Source organism: Excalfactoria chinensis, chromosome 1 (genome assembly GCF_039878825.1).
Source record: "Excalfactoria chinensis isolate bCotChi1 chromosome 1, bCotChi1.hap2, whole genome shotgun sequence".
NCBI classification, from domain to species: domain Eukaryota; kingdom Metazoa; phylum Chordata; class Aves; order Galliformes; family Phasianidae; genus Excalfactoria; species Excalfactoria chinensis.
The window spans coordinates 79,509,108-79,526,503 of record NC_092825.1 but is presented as its reverse complement, the minus strand read 5'-3'; the positions used below and the strand labels follow the sequence as shown (position 1 = coordinate 79,526,503).

At 42.0% G+C, this 17,396-nt stretch overlaps 3 protein-coding genes across 5 annotated transcripts in view; 1 reads left to right on the top strand and 2 right to left on the bottom strand.

Moving 5' to 3' along the window:
• The window catches only part of NME7 (NME/NM23 family member 7), an 86,614-nt gene extending 84,923 nt beyond the window's left edge, over nt 1-1,691 (bottom strand). Inside the window, exon 1 of the mRNA XM_072337615.1 lies at nt 1,622-1,691. Coding sequence (XP_072193716.1) covers nt 1,622-1,624 — 3 coding nt within the window. The 5' untranslated portion in view covers nt 1,625-1,691. The remainder of the gene's footprint in view (nt 1-1,621) is intronic.
• Nucleotides 1,692-1,705: 14 nt separating this feature from the next.
• Nucleotides 1,706-7,854, top strand: BLZF1 (basic leucine zipper nuclear factor 1). Its single transcript, XM_072337602.1, has 6 exons — nt 1,706-1,897; nt 2,179-2,618; nt 3,248-3,447; nt 4,982-5,110; nt 5,655-5,874; nt 6,183-7,854. The coding sequence occupies exons 1-6, from the start codon at nt 1,879-1,881 to the stop codon at nt 6,360-6,362; spliced, it is 1,188 nt and encodes a 395-aa protein (XP_072193703.1). The 5' UTR covers nt 1,706-1,878; the 3' UTR covers nt 6,363-7,854.
• A 512-nt stretch (nt 7,855-8,366) lies between these two features.
• On the bottom strand, nt 8,367-17,353 carry CCDC181 (coiled-coil domain containing 181). Of its 3 annotated transcripts, XM_072337573.1 has the most exons (7): nt 16,900-17,353; nt 15,753-15,918; nt 12,843-12,987; nt 11,328-12,305; nt 9,936-10,082; nt 9,129-9,283; nt 8,367-8,529 (listed from the first exon to the last, which is right to left on the bottom strand). In XM_072337573.1, exons 3-7 carry the CDS (start codon nt 12,978-12,980, stop codon nt 8,367-8,369), a joined length of 1,581 nt encoding a protein of 526 aa, XP_072193674.1. In that variant the 5' UTR covers nt 12,981-12,987; nt 15,753-15,918; nt 16,900-17,353. The 3 variants fall into 3 exon arrangements, with proteins under 3 accessions (XP_072193674.1, XP_072193691.1, XP_072193683.1); XM_072337590.1 differs by lacking the exon at nt 15,753-15,918; XM_072337582.1 differs by lacking the exons at nt 15,753-15,918; nt 16,900-17,353 and adding an exon at nt 14,861-14,973.
• Between the last annotated feature and the right edge of the window lie 43 nt (nt 17,354-17,396).

The following is a 17,396-nucleotide window of genomic DNA, read 5'->3' as shown; positions in this document are numbered from 1 at the left end:
TTTCCTACCTCACCGGGTAGCACAGTGTCCCACAACACCTGCTCTCCCAACATCTTCCTGCTACCACAGCATTCCTACAATGTTTAAGGAAAACTGGCAGGAGGCAGAGTGCATGAGTAGGAAAACTGGTTGCATTATAGGTATGGAATTATCAAACAAGATTCAAAAATACATGAAATGTCAGAGAAAATCAATAGAGCGGTCCACTGTGTTACAGGAGAAGTGAGCAGACAGAATGCAGGGGAAACTGAAGTAGGGAGCTCCTTCTTACTGCAGTACTCACAGAAGCATATAAACAGGTTACAACCAGAGAGGTAATTCAGCTGGTTTAAACCAGGGCACAGAAATACAAAACAAGGAAAGAAAGAAGAGTTTAAAGAAGTTAGACATACTCGTGTCAGCACATTAAGTGTTCCCTGATGCACTAAGGACAGCAGCCACAGTAAACCTCAAACCACTTGTACTGTTGAGCACCTATAGAGAATGGCCCCAGGGACTGCAGGAGAACAAGGCTGGGACAGCTCACTCTACTGCAGGCTTTGGAAGATAACAGAATGAGTTATTAGAAAATCAGTGAGCATCTCTGAAAACAAAATAGTAATACAAAGTAGATAGCGTTAATGTGATGAGGAAAAAAACCCTGTCGTGAGCATTTTCCCACTCAGACATGGTAACTGGGCTAAGTAAGGGAGGAGCCACTGATGTGACACACTTGGCTTTCATAGGACTTCTGGCAAGTGGAGTAGGGAACTGTGGCGTACATTAATGCACAGTTACATGCACCATATGCACAAGTAACTAGGAATTCTTCTCTTGCAAGCTGGGAGTCAGTTTCAAGTGAGGTTCCAAAATGTTCTGTCACACACCTGGTTTTATGTCATGTTTTATTTCACTGCTGTGCTGCCAATGAAACAGCGAAGTGCACTTTCAGAATCTAGGCTCACCCTGAGCTGGGAGAGACCGCAGTTCAGTAAACAGAGCTCAATGTGATTTTGACTACCTAAGAAATGGTCTGAAATCCTGTAATCCCATAGAGATGGCCGCCAATTATTACAGTGACAACCAAGAAAATAAATTCAAATAGCCGGGGAAGCATCCCTGAAGGTTACAGTGGATCGCAGTTAGATAGGAGGATGCGGCCAGGAGCAGGGGAAAAGAGAGATCGTTTGGCACTCTGAGTAACTGAGACACAAGAAACAAGTTTTCTGCTCTGCTCAGTAGCAGTGAAACCTCAGCTGGTACATGTTATGCAGGTCAGGCGCCACACTGAGAGAAAATTAGACAGCAAAAACTAGATCTGAGTGTGCGTGAACAACGGGCAGGACATTATCCAGGACAAGACTGTCTGCAATACGAGGAAGAAGTAAAATTGTGAAGCGATAATCTTCAAGCTCTTCAGCGAGAAAGCGACAGAAATGGATTCCATTTATACCCATCAAGCACCGAACCTCCCGCGCTAAAGAAAAAACAAACACAACAGCGACTTAAAAACCATCAGTAAGCCATAAACCTACGTTAAGAGACCACGCATAAAAGAGACCGCTATAAAAACCCCCCGAATGGGTCCAACGCCCCGCTGCTTTAACCCCGAGCGAAGCGCCCACCCATCCCCGGCGCTCACCATGGCGGCGGTCGCCTCGCCTCTCGCGGCCCTGGCAACCGACGCCCCGCCCGGCGCTGGGCGCGAGGCGTTTCCGGCCGGAAGCGGAAGTTGGGCGGCGGCGGTGCCGGCGGAGGTGACGGTTGTGGGGCTGCCGTAGGGTGCGCTGGTAACGTTTGGGGGCCGCCTGCTAAATTACCTTCTGAATTCACATTAAGCGGTGTATCAGCGCACCACTGAACGTTAGAGGCTGTACCAGACAGTAGGATAACCCAAAAATGACATCTGTAGAAAAAGGTAGGTGGTTGGTGTGGTATATCTGCCTCTACCTAATGTTATGTGATGGGAATTAGTACAGTTTATCAACAGACGTGTCGTAATTAGCAGCACACGCTTGAATAATGGCTTTCTGGATTCTAATTTATGCTTGCTAGCTCCTGCTGCAAAGGGCTGTTGTGTGCGTGTGCTGTAAAAATAGAACTTTCACCTTTGCTGTAGGTAAATGAAGTGTTGTATGTAAATGAAGAGTGGCAATGACACTCGGATGGTAAACTTCCTCTGCTGTTTCTGCATTGTAGCTGACTATGCCTCGTCCCCCATCCGAGGCCCCGGAGATGGCATGGAAACAGAGCAGACGGGTGAATCGGTAGAAGTAAGCAGCGGAGCCAGCGCTACAAAGCATCCCACCCGCCACAGCCCACAGAAAAAGGCAGTCTCGTCTCTGAGTCCTGGAGTTCTCCAGCTGGGGCAGATACATGCTGATAAGTCTATAGAAGTTGAAGCCGTGCGTATATTAGTCCCCAAAGCGGCCATCACCCACGTTGTTGCAACTAAAAATGGTAAAGTAGCTAAATCGGCGGGACACAAAGGAGATGCTTTCCATCAGTCAGATGGAACTGCGGATCCCAAGAAAGAACAGACTGAGCTAAAAAACGCAATCGAAAAGCTGAAGAATTCAGAAAAGAGGTTGTTACAGGATAAAGAAGGTCTCTCTAATCAGCTGCGTATACAGACAGAGGTAAGAAACGAAAGGGTGTTGTTTTTCCTCACACAGTTGTGCTGCTTTGGTTTATTTAGTTTGTGAATAAAATCAAAGGTTACTGCTATGACACAGAAGCTTTGAAACAAATTGCTTTCATTTTGAACTTTGAAGATAGAGAGTAGAAATGCATCAGAGTACTCAGGTGCTTCTCTGTCAGCAGATAAAAATATCAAAGCGTGAATCTGGGAGAAACACTGTAGGGCTGCAGGGAAATGTCTTCTGAGGGGCAAGATCTTTTCTCATAACCCAGCACGTAGTCAAAAAGAAACTACACCATGGGGTGAGGTATAACATAACTTACACTGTCTTATGTAATCATTTGCTGAGGCAGGACTTGAATAGGACTGAAACTTTCTTTGTTTTCTGTACCAGATTTTCATTCTTCCTCCTTGAATGCTGTTAAAATTTAAACAAGGAAGCGTTAAATATGCATTAGTCTTAATGTTTGTCTCACTGGAGTGGATTGTGAGACTTTGGGTGCATCCCATTCTGGAAACAGAATCTGCACATTTCAAATAATAAGTTGCTCAGGTTGCACTGCTTACAAAAGTAGAAAGTGTTTCCGTCTATGTTGGTAACGAACAGATAGTTTGGTCTAATTCTAGGTGAATCGGGAGCTGAAGAAACTACTTGTTGCTTCTGTTGGGGATGATCTGCAGTATCACTTTGAACGGATGGCTCGTGAGAAAAATCAGCTTATCCTAGAAAACGAAGTCTTGGGCAGGAATCTGTCTCAGTTGTCTGAACAACTGGAGCGCATGTCTATACAATGTGATGTTTGGCGAAGCAAATTCCTAGCAAGCAGGTATTCCCACTTAAAGCACCATTTTCCTGTAGGCTTTTATTATACGCACCCACTGTGGCACTTGGGAATGTACGTATATATGCAGAGGGCTGCCACAGCAGCTATTGTAAGACACTTACTGGGAAGTTTCCATCAGTAGAAGAGATAAAAAGAAAGTAAGCTCCTTGTAAACCTCAGTTGTTCTGCCTTTCAAAAGCAATAGAGTGGGTCATAAGCCTCTTAAAATGTGAACTCCAGTTCTTGTTAACTTAAGTTCTTACTTCTGATCAACTGTGTCCAGTTTAGGGTTTAAAATCACCTTTCAGAACAGATGAAAGTATGATACAATCATCAATTTGTAAAAACAAACAAAAAAAGTTCATTAATAAAAATTAATGAGATCTACTAAAAACAGCAACTAAGAAAGGAAGGACAAGGAGACCTCTTCATTAAATGCTGGTTGTGTTAGTCTAGGAACCCAACAGTTATTTCTGTACTCATAAACATGAGTATTAACTTGTAAACATGTATTAACATTGCGAGAGCTGGGAGCAAATCTTAAGCTGGTCTAAATGTCAGTCTCATTTGACAAGGGATTAGACTTTTAACACACCAAGTACAGATGATCTCCCAGTGTTAGGATTTTACTCTTCTACTGCACTCATACATAACTCACTGCATTTTAACTAGTGATGCTTAATGCGTATTATGAAAAAGACTTACTGCTTCAAGGAAATGAGAATATACATTCTCTTCCATTTAAGTTGCCGGTATTCAGCAGTTTTGATAGAACTATCCAGGCAAGCATCACTATCCCAGTTTAACTTGTTTCTTCAGCATTAATATGAATCCTAAGACCATTGGAAGGGAACCCCTTTCATTAACATTTTTAACAGTGTGGAGATGTGATCAAGGTAACACCTTCTGTATTGCAAGGTTCTCGTTCATTCAAGTCTCAGATTTCTTACTGGTAGTTGTTAAAATGCATTCTGTTCTTGGTGTTTGCAGTACCTCAGGCATTGAAGTACCAACCCCAGTGCTCAGTGCCAAGTCTGTTGGCACAGAACAGCAAAATATCACAAGGGCTTTCTCAATTGCAGCTCTCACATGCTTGTATCTGGAGCATTTAACATCTAGGTATTGCTCCCTCAGAGAAGCAAAGAAGTGAATGCAGCCTGCAGACATAGCTGTCATCTTTAGAAATGACACATGATTATAGTGTACTTGCAGGAACCCTGTCAATAACAAAATATATTCAGCTTTATCTGTCAGGGTATTTGTCTACCATGCTCACTTACCCCATTTGCATAGAGTAACACTAGATTGTTTAAACTTGGCAAGCTGTAATGTAGTTTTGCACTTGTGTTGACTGCAGTTGAACCAAAATTGCTCTTAATACATGTCCTTTGTAATTAGGTTGACAGGTCCTGCATGGAGATGGAAGGGGAATGGCAGCTTAATCCTTAATCTGAGCAGGTTAATTACTGTCTGCAGTAGAGTGAAGGTGACTTTCAAACTGCTCACTTAAATTACTAATTGGAGATATCTTTTGCAGGGTTATGGCTGATGAGCTAACCAACACCAGAGCGATTCTTCAGCGTCAAACCAGAGATGCACAGAGTGCAATCCAGGATCTGTTGAATGAACGTGATCAGTTCCGCCAAGAAATGATTCATACACAAAAGTATGATTTTCCTAATCCAGATTACCTCTCTACAAACTTCTCATTTCAGTTGGTTTATTCTGGGCTGGAGAAGAATCAAATAACTTTCCCCCATTCCTGTCATATTAAATACGCTGAGGATTAGTATAGCTGCTTTCCATTCTCAGAGCTGAAAGCCAAAGTAGCATTAATTCAGCATTCCATAGAGGTGTGAGTTCTTAGGGGTCATATACTGTGGAACTAAAACCTCTTATATCCGCAGACTTTCTATAGCAAATCACTTGCTGTCTCAACTTCAAGCATCTTTTCTTTCCAAAACTAGCAGATTCCATTACCTGCAGTGACTCTCTAATGAGTCTGATGAGTGTCTTTTCCCACTATGAAAATTCTGCATTGGTGAGGCTTTCCCTGTGAGAGAAACCTGTTTTGCCTCCTTGCTTTAATTACTTAAACCTTTTTTGATTAACATTTGTCACATACAGCAATTTTTGGGAAGATTCCACTGAAGCACATGTGCTCATAATATAGAATATGAAAACCACTAGATTTTGTCCTCTCTCTGCAGGCTTCTGGAGGAGCTGATGGTTTCTCTTCAGTGGGGGAGACAACAGACATACTACCCCAGCGCCCAACCTTACACTACAACAGAGCTCGCAGCTGTGAACTGTAAACTAGCCAAAGCTGTAAGCTCTCATCTTCTTGGAAACGTTGGAACTAGCAGTCCGAAAAAGACTTCAACGGCTGTGGAGTTTTGCAATACCCCTGCTGAGAAAATGGCTGAAAGGGTAAGAACCATTTGTGTAACTCAGTCTTTCAACACAGCACAGGGTCAGGATCGTGTTTTCAGAAAGAAAGGCCTTACGTTGTGGCAACTGCAGGGATTTGCAGGGGAAACATGCTGGATAGTGCTGTCCAGTGTTTAAAAATCAAAAACGTGGAAGAATAAGCACAACGAGATAAATGATATCTGTATTGTTTGAAATCAAGTTGAAAAACTCTGCTTTTGAGCAGAAAGCCATCCTCACTGTTAGAGAAAGATAAATCCTGTTAAGCTTAGTAGATACATTTTCATTCTCAGCGTTTACTTCCTTAGGTGCTACATGTACTGGATCCAGCTGCACGTACAGAAACATCAGCAGAAGCTTCTTTTTCTGAGACTTCTTCCTTCCTTTCTACAAAAAAGAATATTGGAAGGTTTCACCCATACACAAGATATGAAGATATCACTTTCAATTGTTGCGATCACTGTCAAGGAGAGCTGATAGCCCTTTAAAAACCATATGGCTGATGTTTACAACTGCACATGCACTCATTCTGAAGAATTCCACTAGCTGGTGTTCAGCAGGCTTCCCTTGTTCCTGTTTCTTTCTGTATGAGTGGGTTTAAAATTGGAAATCCTGTATTTTCTGCTTCCTCTGCCTCTTGAAGCCAGGGACTGACAGGATTTCCTTATTCTGTGGGATACTCTACTACATTTTGATCTGAAAAGTTACTTCCTTCTACAAAGGCAAGACCGAAGACTTTGGTCCAATCTACAGAGCATAGAGATCCCCCTGACTATTTAAGTTTGACAATCAAATCAGTAAATCTTAATGAATTCATCATCTTTAGAGGGAAGCAAAAACATGAACCATACCAAAGCAAAGGAAGAGCTATATTTTTAAATTAAATAATAATAATCCAGGGTTGTTAGAATACAGTCAGCTCCATGGCTCTTTAATATTGCCCAAGGCAATGAACTGTCCTCATGTCTATGTTCAGCCTTTTACATTTAGTCATAAGGAGTGTATGCAGCAAGTCCTTGTAGTTCTGAAAGATATGGAGAAGAGGAAAAGAGCTTGAATGAACTCTAGCCACAACATATAAATTGTAACTGGTTTTAAATGGATTCTTAAAAACTGGAGTGATATTCTTGTATTTTCATATAGGTAAAACAATGGCTTTTCCCTCTCTTTCATTTTGTAGAGTCATGCTGTTAAGTAGTCAGTCCTCAGAAAAGCAGCGCTGATACACTTCCTTTTATATACAGTGTTGAAAGCTAAACTAGCATTAGAGTTCATTCCTTGCCCACAGTCTTCCTGGGTGTTATGGGAGGCTGAAGATAAGCACTACTTTTGCACAAGTATTAGTAAAAAAAAATATTTTTTTACTTTATGATATTGTTATTGTGATGCAAGTTCAAATAAATACTCTTGCAGCTTATCTGCTAAATCCAAAGACAGATAGTGTCGAGGAAACACAGGAGCAAACATGGAGGAAAATTAGGAGGATGCAAATAAGTATTTTAATTTAAGTCCCAGATTTACCATACCAAGTACTGTCTAGTTTAGGAAAAGGGTTTCTACAATAGCTGCTTTCACCCATTTTTTTTTTTTCTTTTTAAGTCTCATACCATGAACAGAATTTGCAAGTTCTAAGTTCCTGCTGTTCTTGGGCATGCTTTGCATGAAGAATACAATAAATTTTCTTTGCTTACAAGTTACAATTTCAGATTCCATACAGCTCATTTCAGACCCTGTGTTCCCCACAGATAACTTTGATCTCATCAGTCACTTCAGCACATTCTCTTATCATGAGTTTCCCAATATCAAAGTGATGGTATATTTTAATAAATGTAGCAAACATGGAAACGTACACAAGGAATTCAGCTTCCTTGATACTGGTAAAGATCATAATTTACATTATCTTTCATTTTACGGAATAGAAAGTTACTAAATATTGAATGCATCAGTTTGACTTACGGAAATAAAGTTCCAAAAACCTGCAAGTTCACATGCACATTAGCCTTTAGTTGCCACTTCCCCTGAGTTAGAATAGTCCTTCAGTTGGGCTGGAACAGCTGCTCCACAGGCCAATAGAAAGTGGCAAAGATTCCAGAAAGCATCTTCCAACACCACAAGTTACACACTCATCACAAGCAGTAAATAGCAATATTAATTGAGCAAAATAAAATCATAATAGCCTGCATCCAGGAATTCATGGTGGAGTTCAGTATAAAGTGCCTTTTAAAAGGAAATACGTATTTTGCCACCCTCACAAATAGATCTTGCTATTTGTTTTGGTCGAACCAAGGAGATCCCTGAGTTGTGCATAAAAGCAGGCTTTTCAACAAAATTAATTATAAATAAGTAGCAAAACCATTGTCAGTGAAAGGGACAGTTGAATTTGCTAGAAAGCTTTAAAAACACCACAAAGTCAGTAGCTATAAAGAGCAGTAGCTCAAGCCATGAAAACTAAGAGGGCTGTCCCCAAGGGCTCACTGGTTACCTCCAAATTTTCAACTGTAATTGTCTCTGAAGCGAAAAGATCTGGGCTCTGAACTAATGCTGTGGATGTTCTGCATCTGTTTTGCTCTTCTAGCTTCTAATCTAAACTGCCTTGCTGTCTCTTTAGCCGCCAGTTCTTCCGCTCTCTTTTCTTCTCTCTTTCTTTTTAGCCATCTGCAGAGAGAAAAACACGACTGACAGATAAAACTGAAAATTTCATTTCATCCAAAGGAGGCCTGGCCTCACTTAAATAGAGCCCTCTAGTCCTTCAGGATAAAGGTGCTACAGCCAAGCCAATCTAAAAGCCCATCTGTCCCAAACATGGGAGGCACTGCTTCATCCCAACACTCCTGGCGCTGCACCCACATTTCCCTAACCCGCCTTTCGTTGAGCTGATTCAATTATAGAATGCTTTAACAGATTAACTTTCTACCTGTTCAATATGCTGAATCAGCACAAGACTGCTCTACAACAGGCAAGAAGGGGTAAGGAAGAAGGATCTCCTTTTTCTAGCAGGAGCAGTTTGTTATTTCAGCTCAGGCTCTGACAAACTACTTCACAACAGCAAGCAATACTATTTTGCAATGTTTTTGCAACATTGATACATAATTGTGTTGTATGTATGTATTATACACACATACACACACACACACATATATATACATACATAGTAATTAAAAAAAAAGGCCAGCAGTAATAATGTACCACAAAATGACAGTCTGAGTAGACAAACTACGTCATTTTCCAAATGGATTCCATAGGATTCTACTCACTCTTTAAAAGCTCTGTTGCATTCTTCTGTCCTTGGAAAAAATGTAATTCCCTCTTCCTGCCGTCTCAAAATCTCTATTTGTTTTTCTTTCATGTGTTCTTGGTGCTTTTTTTTAAGCCACAACTGGTACGCTTCTTCTGGATTCCTGTTTCTCTCCTATTTAAATAAGACATGCACAGGGGTCAGCATTAAACAACCTTTATATAAAATTATTATATTAAATAAGAGTACAAACTCATAATTGCAGAACTCCACTGGCATCTCTCATTGACATTAGAGAACCTTACAGCATATGGATGCTTGCTTACATGTCGTGGAATAAATACATGAGCAAGCATTCAAAGCAGCATGTTATAAAAAATACAGAATTTCTCTTTTTCAGCTAAGGTGAAAGCTAAATTGAAGCTCTTTGTTGCAACACACAAGAGCATCTGAATCATCATTCTCTGGTCAGGCCACATGCATTAGCTGATTGCCAATAAGTTCTGATGGTAAGGAATAAACTTAAAGGATTTTCTGGCTTGCTCACAGCTGGGCTCAATCAAGTCATCCACTTGCTAAACAAAAAGGGCATCACTGTATCTCCTGTGATTTTACTGTGGATAAGTTCACAAATGGAGCCTGTATAAGAGCCAACTTGCCAGGCAGAACCATTCAGAACATGAAAGTCAATCTAGTTCTTTCCTGCAAGCAGTATGACAAAAAAACTTCCCATCACTGCCCATTTTCATAGACTTAGCTAAGAGCACAGGCTTACAAATAGAACCAGATCAGTATGACTCCCAGTCCTACATTAGGGTGACCTTACTTTGCTGTTCAAGTTTTCTAGCTCCTTTGCACGACGAATTCGCTTTTCTTCTTGCACTTGTTCTTTCTTCTTCTGTAGCCAGGCTCTAAACACCATCTCATTCTCCTTTCTTTTCTGTTCTTCTTGCTCTTTTTTCCTTTCTTCTTCCTTGTATGAAATTAAGGAGCGAATAAAGCTTTACTTGTTAAAACGATTGCCTTAATCTGCAAAGGCCTTATTGTCACAATGGACAACAAGTAAGTAATTTGTATTATATTCTGACAAAAAATAATGATGAAAAAGGGATATCCAGACTGTAGCTAGTTGGTACAATCCAGCTGCAATAATATCACATTTGTATCACCAAAGCGAAGCAAAGCAGCCCTGTTATTAAAGACCCCACTAAAGACTTATGAAGCTCCCGTTAGCAGCTGTCAGAAGCTGACCCTGCTATTAAATGTATTTTCTGAATAAGAAGCTGAGGAAATAATTACATTTTGAAGGCATGTATGTCCTGAATAGACAGGGATTTCATTTTCTAAAATGTAATCTTTTTTTTCTTTATTTTTTTTTATCTGCCCTGTGTAGACATGAGAACAACCTCTGCCATGGGAATATTTCCTTCCCTTTGTCCTCTGTGTAGCAGCCAGGTAAAACCAAAGAATAAGGAAAAATAATAGTCATTCACAGAGGAAGGGAAGAAGTCCCATTTTACAACAAACTCATTAAGAGAATTTGCTACAACACTCGCCCATGCAAAATATTTATATGAGAAAAGGTATCCTGTTACATTATCATTCAAGGTGATATTACCTGCATGCATCTCATGCAACCAACAAGGCATGCTCCTTATGAAGTCTTCCATACGTTTTAAACACATGCACTCTTTTGTTCAGTTCTCAGAGTCACTGTCACATGTAAAATCTTATTTTATGACCGTCCCATATGAGAGTTGTCTATTACCTGCTTCATTAGCACCCAAACATGCACCTGCATGTCTGTGGTTATGTTAGCTTTCTCCACAGATTACACCGCAGTGTAGGTGTGATACCATGTACATTGTTTCAGTAAATAATGGGTTTGCAATAGAATTTAGAAGGAGCCAATGAGAAAAAGCTGTAAGTACAAAAAAGCAAAAGAAAACCTATTTATGAGGGGTTGATTCAATAAATATTTTGTTTCTCCTGTGATCGAGGTATAATCTTATGCCATTATCTGTAACTGTTGGGTTTTAGTTTTCTTTAAGAAAACAAAAGGAATTTTAAGAGATTCCGTACAAACTCCAGAGAATGAATATTATGACTGCTTCTTTTATCGTGAAAGAACAGAGTAAACCGCTGTAAACATGTGGCCTTTATGAGGCAGAGGAATGTGATGGTCATTGTGATCTGCTTGTTGCCTCTGTATCTTTACCTCTTTCCTCAGTTTTTCCTTTCTTTGTTCTAACTGCTTCCGTAGTTCTTTTTGTCTGGGAGAAAGGCAGTAAGTGGAACTTCTCAAGGGCACGTTTGCAGACTGTGCCCTTTGCGGGGTCTTCCGTTTTCCCAGACCTCTTGCAGCATTGATAGCAGAATTTGGGCGATGTTTAGGGTTAGACGGAGGCTTAGGCAAAAAGGCACACTCCTCTGCAGCAGGAGAAAAAGAATGTCCGCCTGCTCTTATTGGATGTACTTCCTTCATTCGAGAGACGTTGCCAGAAGAACTGAGGTGAGAAGATTTTGGAGTTGTACGTTGAGTTTCAATATCAGTGAAAGAAACACTTATTGGGGGCAAAAAGCCCTGGCTTTCGATATCACGTAAACTTAGGAGTTCAAACTTTCCATCTTTTTCCACAAGGACTTTACCATTCTTCTGTTCCTCATTCTTGCCAGCAGGTAATGAAATTGATGCGCTTTCTGGCCCTGCATCATTAGAAATATGCAACTGAGACAGCTTCATTGAAACATCGCCTCCTCCTGCAAGGTCTGCTTTATAAATTTCAGCATCTTCAAGAGGAGGAACTTCAAGATCCACCAACGTATCCTTAAATTTTAATTTCCGCTCTCTGTTCTCACCCACAGGAGCCTGATTCTCCAGCAGTTTGTTGGCTTCCTCAATCTTTCCCAAGACATAACGCTTTATTTCTTCATCTACTTCCTCATCCAGCTCCTGCTGGTTTTCCAGCTGGGATTCCTGGATAGAGCATTCACTATCAGTATCAGAAACCTGGTCTCCTTCTTTTATGTCAGATCCAGACACCAAACTTTCTTCCTCACAGGCCTTCACTTTCACATCTATGCCTCCTTCTGGAAGCTCATCTGGATTGTTTTCCATTTTCTCACTATCTTCCTCAAAGGTCGCCACAACTTCGTCATTTTCCTCCTCAATGTCATCTTCTTTCTTTTCAGGAGTCTGAAAAAATAAGCTATCTCAATTTATCCTCTCAACAACAAATAGTATCCAAGAAACAGAAAAGAAAAAGTGAAAGAGAAAAGCAGTACTAACTATGTGTATTTCAAAAGAAGCAATCAAATAGAGAACATCTTAACCAATAGCTTTTTTGGCACTAATAACAGGTTTTTTTTCATGTATATATATCTACACAAAGCTTAGCTAACCATGGCTTGAGCATTGATGCAAACAGTGATGATGTGAAACAGAGCAACATGCTGCACAAGCACTCAAAGGAGCCTGCACTGAAAAAGCAGAAGTACTTTTGTACCAAACACATTTTCAATGAACACCTCATTCTTTGTTTTAAGACAACTGTAAGCAAACTAACCAGGTCACTGGATTAATTTCTGCTGTCATTCCAAATAATCTTCCTTGTCAAATCTCAGCAAGCATACCCATACATCTCAAACCACACTGAAGTTAGTGCTTAGTATTCCTAATACATACTCTTTTGGTGTTCTAAATAAGACTACTAATATTTAATTTAACAAATACCTCTCCTTCACCAAGGTTTTCCTTTTCCTCTTCATTAATTAGCCATTCAAGGTCTTTTTCAAAGTCATCCTCATATTCTTCTCTTTCTGTTAAATTATCCATGTTTTCCTGCCCATCTTGGTCTTCATTGTCACTCATTTTGGTTCTATGGTAGAATAATGTTATGAAAGAAGAAAAAAGAGTTTTAAAACTCCAGCATAGAAAATGGTTATGTCCTGTGGCACCCATGTCAAACTTGTGAGCAGTATCAGTACAACCATGCAAGGCATTACCACAGCACCTCAGAACTAAGGATGATTTTAAAATACGAATTGCTTTGGCCTTTCTGGCTCTAATTAAGAGAAGGAAGATTTGATTCAAAACAAGGCAAGGTGACATACTCAGCATCTCTCTTACCGACTTCACAGAAAAACACACCATCTCCTAACTGGTATTCTCCTTATTTAACAAAAAGATCACTATTTTCTTATTTTCAGAAGTGTTACAAGCTTTCTGTGCTTCCAGGTGGGTTCTACATCCTAAGCATTGCTCTTTACCTGCCTTCCCCCCTCTCCTTTAACCTATTTAAAGTTACATTACAAAGCTGTGGGATTCTAGAAGATCTATGCCATGGCTTAAAAGAGAAGGAGCCATCAAAAAGCTTCTATAAAAATGAGAAGACATTCACTGACTGGGCAGGAGCCTTCTGCTACTATTACCAAACATATACAAGCAGCCAGCATTCACACTGTGTTATCTTCACTAATATTTGGGATCAGGAAGTCAGATACCATGTGAGACCGCTGGAGAAAAGATTCTGTTCTGGTTTAAATGACTGAAAAGGGTAATGATGGGAAACAGTAGCTAGTTAATTAAGTTGGATATAGACAAACTCATGATGAAACTGAAGATAAGCAACCACAAAGATGGAATCTTTTAAGCAGTCTTCGGACTGCACAGCACATAGGTGTCAATGGCTCCTGTCTGGATGCCAAGGTTCCTGCCTGAAATCACTCACTCCCATGTAAAGACACAAAAAGGTTGAAGGCGTGTGGAGACACAGACCAGACAGCTGATTCTGTTCTTTTTACAGTTTTAGCCACTCATCATTCACTCCCTAATTTGTTTCTAATCATTTATAGAAGCAACATAAAAGGAAGCTGTTCAAAAGCTCCTTTCCTCTTTGCAAGTGTTGTTCTTTTAGGCCTTGAAATTTAGTTAAGATCTAGTTACAAGGAAAGAACAGTGATAAGGTAGGGTACTTTTATTGCAAACTTGTATACGAACAATCTTTATGAAAGCTCCTTATTGTTTAAATCATACTCAGTTCAAGGAAATCTGGACATTTTTGTTATTCCCAACTCTCATTTCTGTTTGGGATAATTCCCAAACTCCTTTGCTCTGGGTAGTGACACATACCTAAGTTCGTAACAGAGGCTACCTTACTGTAGGACATACTCTGCACAAAGAACTATTCCTCCTGCACTTCTTCATAGTTATGGTTAAGCAGTTTTAAAAGGTAGAACGCTGAATCGTGCCTTTCACAAAACATGTTCACAACAGTCTCTGCTGTTTAATAGTGAAAGCTATTTTAATTTTTTATGATGCATAAAACAAAGAAGGGTAGCATCAGTTCAATCTCTTCTGTCATAGCATGAAGCAATTGTGGCTGAAGAACACAGTTTAGCTTAACAACCCTGTTCCAGAAGACCCTGAATCAGCTCCTGTTCTGTCCAGGGAATTATGAAGTAAGAATTAAAAGCACTCAGCTTCTGAAGGGTCCATAAGTTTCTAGGGAACCTCAGGTCTTCAGCTTCATAGAAAGGTTGGGTTGGAAGGGCCCTTAATGCCCATCCACGTCCTACCCTCACCCCCCCACCAGCTCAGGCTACCCAGGGCCCCACCAAACCTGGCCTTGAAAGCCCCCACGGATGGGGCACCCACAAGCTATTCTGGGCAGCCTATACCAGGGTCTCACCTCCCTCTGCATGACAAACGTCTCCATAACGAGTAATCTAAATCTAATTTAAAGCCGTTACCCCTTGTCCCACCAGTGGAGGCCCCTGTGGCCTCAGGCCCTCCCCTACAGGCCCCGCAGGTGTTCAGAACGCGGCTCGGGCCGGCGCGGCGCTGTCAGTGTTGCCATGGCAACAGCGCCCCCTTCCCCCCCCCCCCCCCCGCAGCAACAGTGGCCGTCGATGGTGGCCCCCGAGGACCAAACTCCCTCCACAGCCGCCGTCGCCGCGGCAACGACGGGAGCGAGCCCAGCCGCCGGGAGGCACCGCCCCGTCGCCATGGGGACGGCATGGCGGCCCGCTGAGCCCACCCGCGGGCGTTCGGGTGCTGTTTGGCTCCGGCTTACCTGCCTGCAGCTCGAGCTTTGCGCTGCACCGTTCATGCCCCGACCCGGCAATAAGTACTTTGGTCAGAGCTGAAAACCGTGGTGTCAAAACAGGAACGTTTGTTAATGCTAAGCCTCTGGGGAGGTGCCCCTCCGTGATAATCAATTATACGTCAGCCCTACAACTTTGAAATGTGAACTAATAAATAAACAATCCTAAATAAATTACCTTCTGGGCTGAGGTGGCTCATCCCCACCAGCCCCACCAAGCTGCAGGCCCAGTCGCCCTCAAGTCACGCTAAGAAGGAAAGGGAAGGTTTTCCCCTTATACAGCATGATGCTTCCCCACGCCTCACTGCAGGGTATGTCCCTTCTCTGGGCTCCTGCTGGCACGGAGGCTGGGGCCACAGCAGCACAGTGGGCACAGGTGGGACAAGGAGATGTCCTGGCATGCAGCTGGTTATTCCCAACACAGCAGTAGAGCCCTGTTTTGATTTAAAAAGGCCTAACAAGGCTGAAAGCAACAGCCTAGAACTACACCAGAAGGCCAAATGCCTCCTCAGTGGGAAGGAAGAGCACCCAGTACTTACCTCAGATAATGTGTTGCCTACTAATGGTGGTCCCTGCTGCAGTAATGAAAATGTCAGTCACCAGCCTCACGCAGGGTCAGGCAGATAGCCTGTATGTGAAGATGACACTCCAAAGTTTCATTTTCCCCACATTCACAGACAGGTGGCATAGACAAGTTCACAGCATCTAAAATAAAGCTTTGATATTGCCCTAGTTCTCTTTGTGCTCTTCTACTTCAAGCACATCCTTCATCTTACAAAGAAGTGCCGCCCTTTTCATTCACCAGAGATGCTTTATTCTTCTAATTACAAGTCAACCTGATTGTAAGACAAGGATTAGACTCAACTGCATGAAGATCAAGCTTTAATGCCTCGTAATGAATATGTAATTATATTTCAAGATCAATCTGAAAACATGCGTATGTTTTTGAACCCGTATGTCATTAAGTTTACATCTTCAGATGTTCCCTTCTATGACGGAACTACAACACAACACAGTTGTAAAGAAATGCAATGGGAACAATAGCTGAGCAGTGCAGCACTCCAGGGACGGGCTTCAGACACGCCGGTTGCTCTTTTTCGTGTTACTAATGCACCAGATATCACATTTAGGAAACACCGATTTATTCAGGGCAAGTACGCTTAACAGAGGAAGGCTGTGTAACACCTTTAGAGCACCACTGAACAAGCACGGTCACACCTTTTGTAGGAGACACCTGACAAAGTCAAGAGTCACTGGGTATAGGATCCAGGGCTGTTAGCCCCCTACCCTCTTTTATAACTAAAGTCTCTCTTTCCTTCCCTATAATCAGCTACAATTGTGCCAATGAAGTAGAAAACGTAATCATATCTGTGCAGAGCCCTTCCCTGAAAGCACAGCCAGAACAGCCCCTGCTTTACACACACACACAGCTTCAGCAAATTTTAACGTTAACTCAACGTAACTCTGCAGCACACTGGCAGGCCCTCAAGTCCAATGACAGCCCAGGGGCACAGCACTGGGTGCTGCCTGCTGCACTGCGTCCTCTAGCAGCTCCTGTTATCCCTTATCTTTTGGACACAAGCCTCTCCCCCCCTAATAAGGACCAGAAGCCCGGGAGCTATGCTAATATGCTAAGGACCTCAGCAAACCCAACATAGGATGCACAGACTCCGTTTTGACACTTACCTGAACAGGGTACCAGCCACCACGTCCCAGGGAAGCAGCTCAGTCACGCGTGGTATTTCTCTCACCCCTATCAAACCACACCTGCTGCTAAGGCATGAATCCAGTTCGTGGCAGTAGCTTGACGTTCCTTCTCAGCTATCACTGTGGCAGTGTGCGATGGGAGGAGCAAGGGGGATTTGCCATGGTTCACGTGGACCTGCTTTGCTCACAGGCGAGAAGCAGCATCAGGATTCTTGTCACAGCACCTTTCATCAGCACCAGAGACTTGAAACGCTTGAATCTGCCTCGAAATGTAATGCTTTGCTATCTAAGCTATTAATTAGTCCCCTGCTTTATGCAAGCATAGATTTTAATCCCCTGCGTATTCAAGAAGCTAAGGCTGGCATCCCTGTTCACCCAGAGAATGAAATCCACATTTGACATACTGACAGTTACATCCATCCTGCCTCAGCAATAAGGCTCTCAAAGAAATACTTGCAAGAGCTGCATTTTTTCTT

Coding starts and splice junctions, on each gene's coding strand:
- BLZF1 (XM_072337602.1), top strand. Junction 3,448..4,981: donor AGCAAATTCCTAGCAAGCAG/GTATTCCCACTT, acceptor TATCTTTTGCAG/GGTTATGGCTGATGAGCTAA. Junction 5,111..5,654: donor GAAATGATTCATACACAAAA/GTATGATTTTCC, acceptor CTCTCTCTGCAG/GCTTCTGGAGGAGCTGATGG.
- CCDC181 (XM_072337573.1), bottom strand. CDS start 12,980: ATGAGTGACAATGAAGACCAAGATGGGCAGGAAAACATGGATAATTTA. Junction 10,083..11,327: donor AGGAAAAACTGAGGAAAGAG/GTAAAGATACAG, acceptor ATTTCATACAAG/GAAGAAGAAAGGAAAAAAGA. Junction 9,284..9,935: donor TAGAAAACTTGAACAGCAAA/GTAAGGTCACCC, acceptor TTATTTAAATAG/GAGAGAAACAGGAATCCAGA.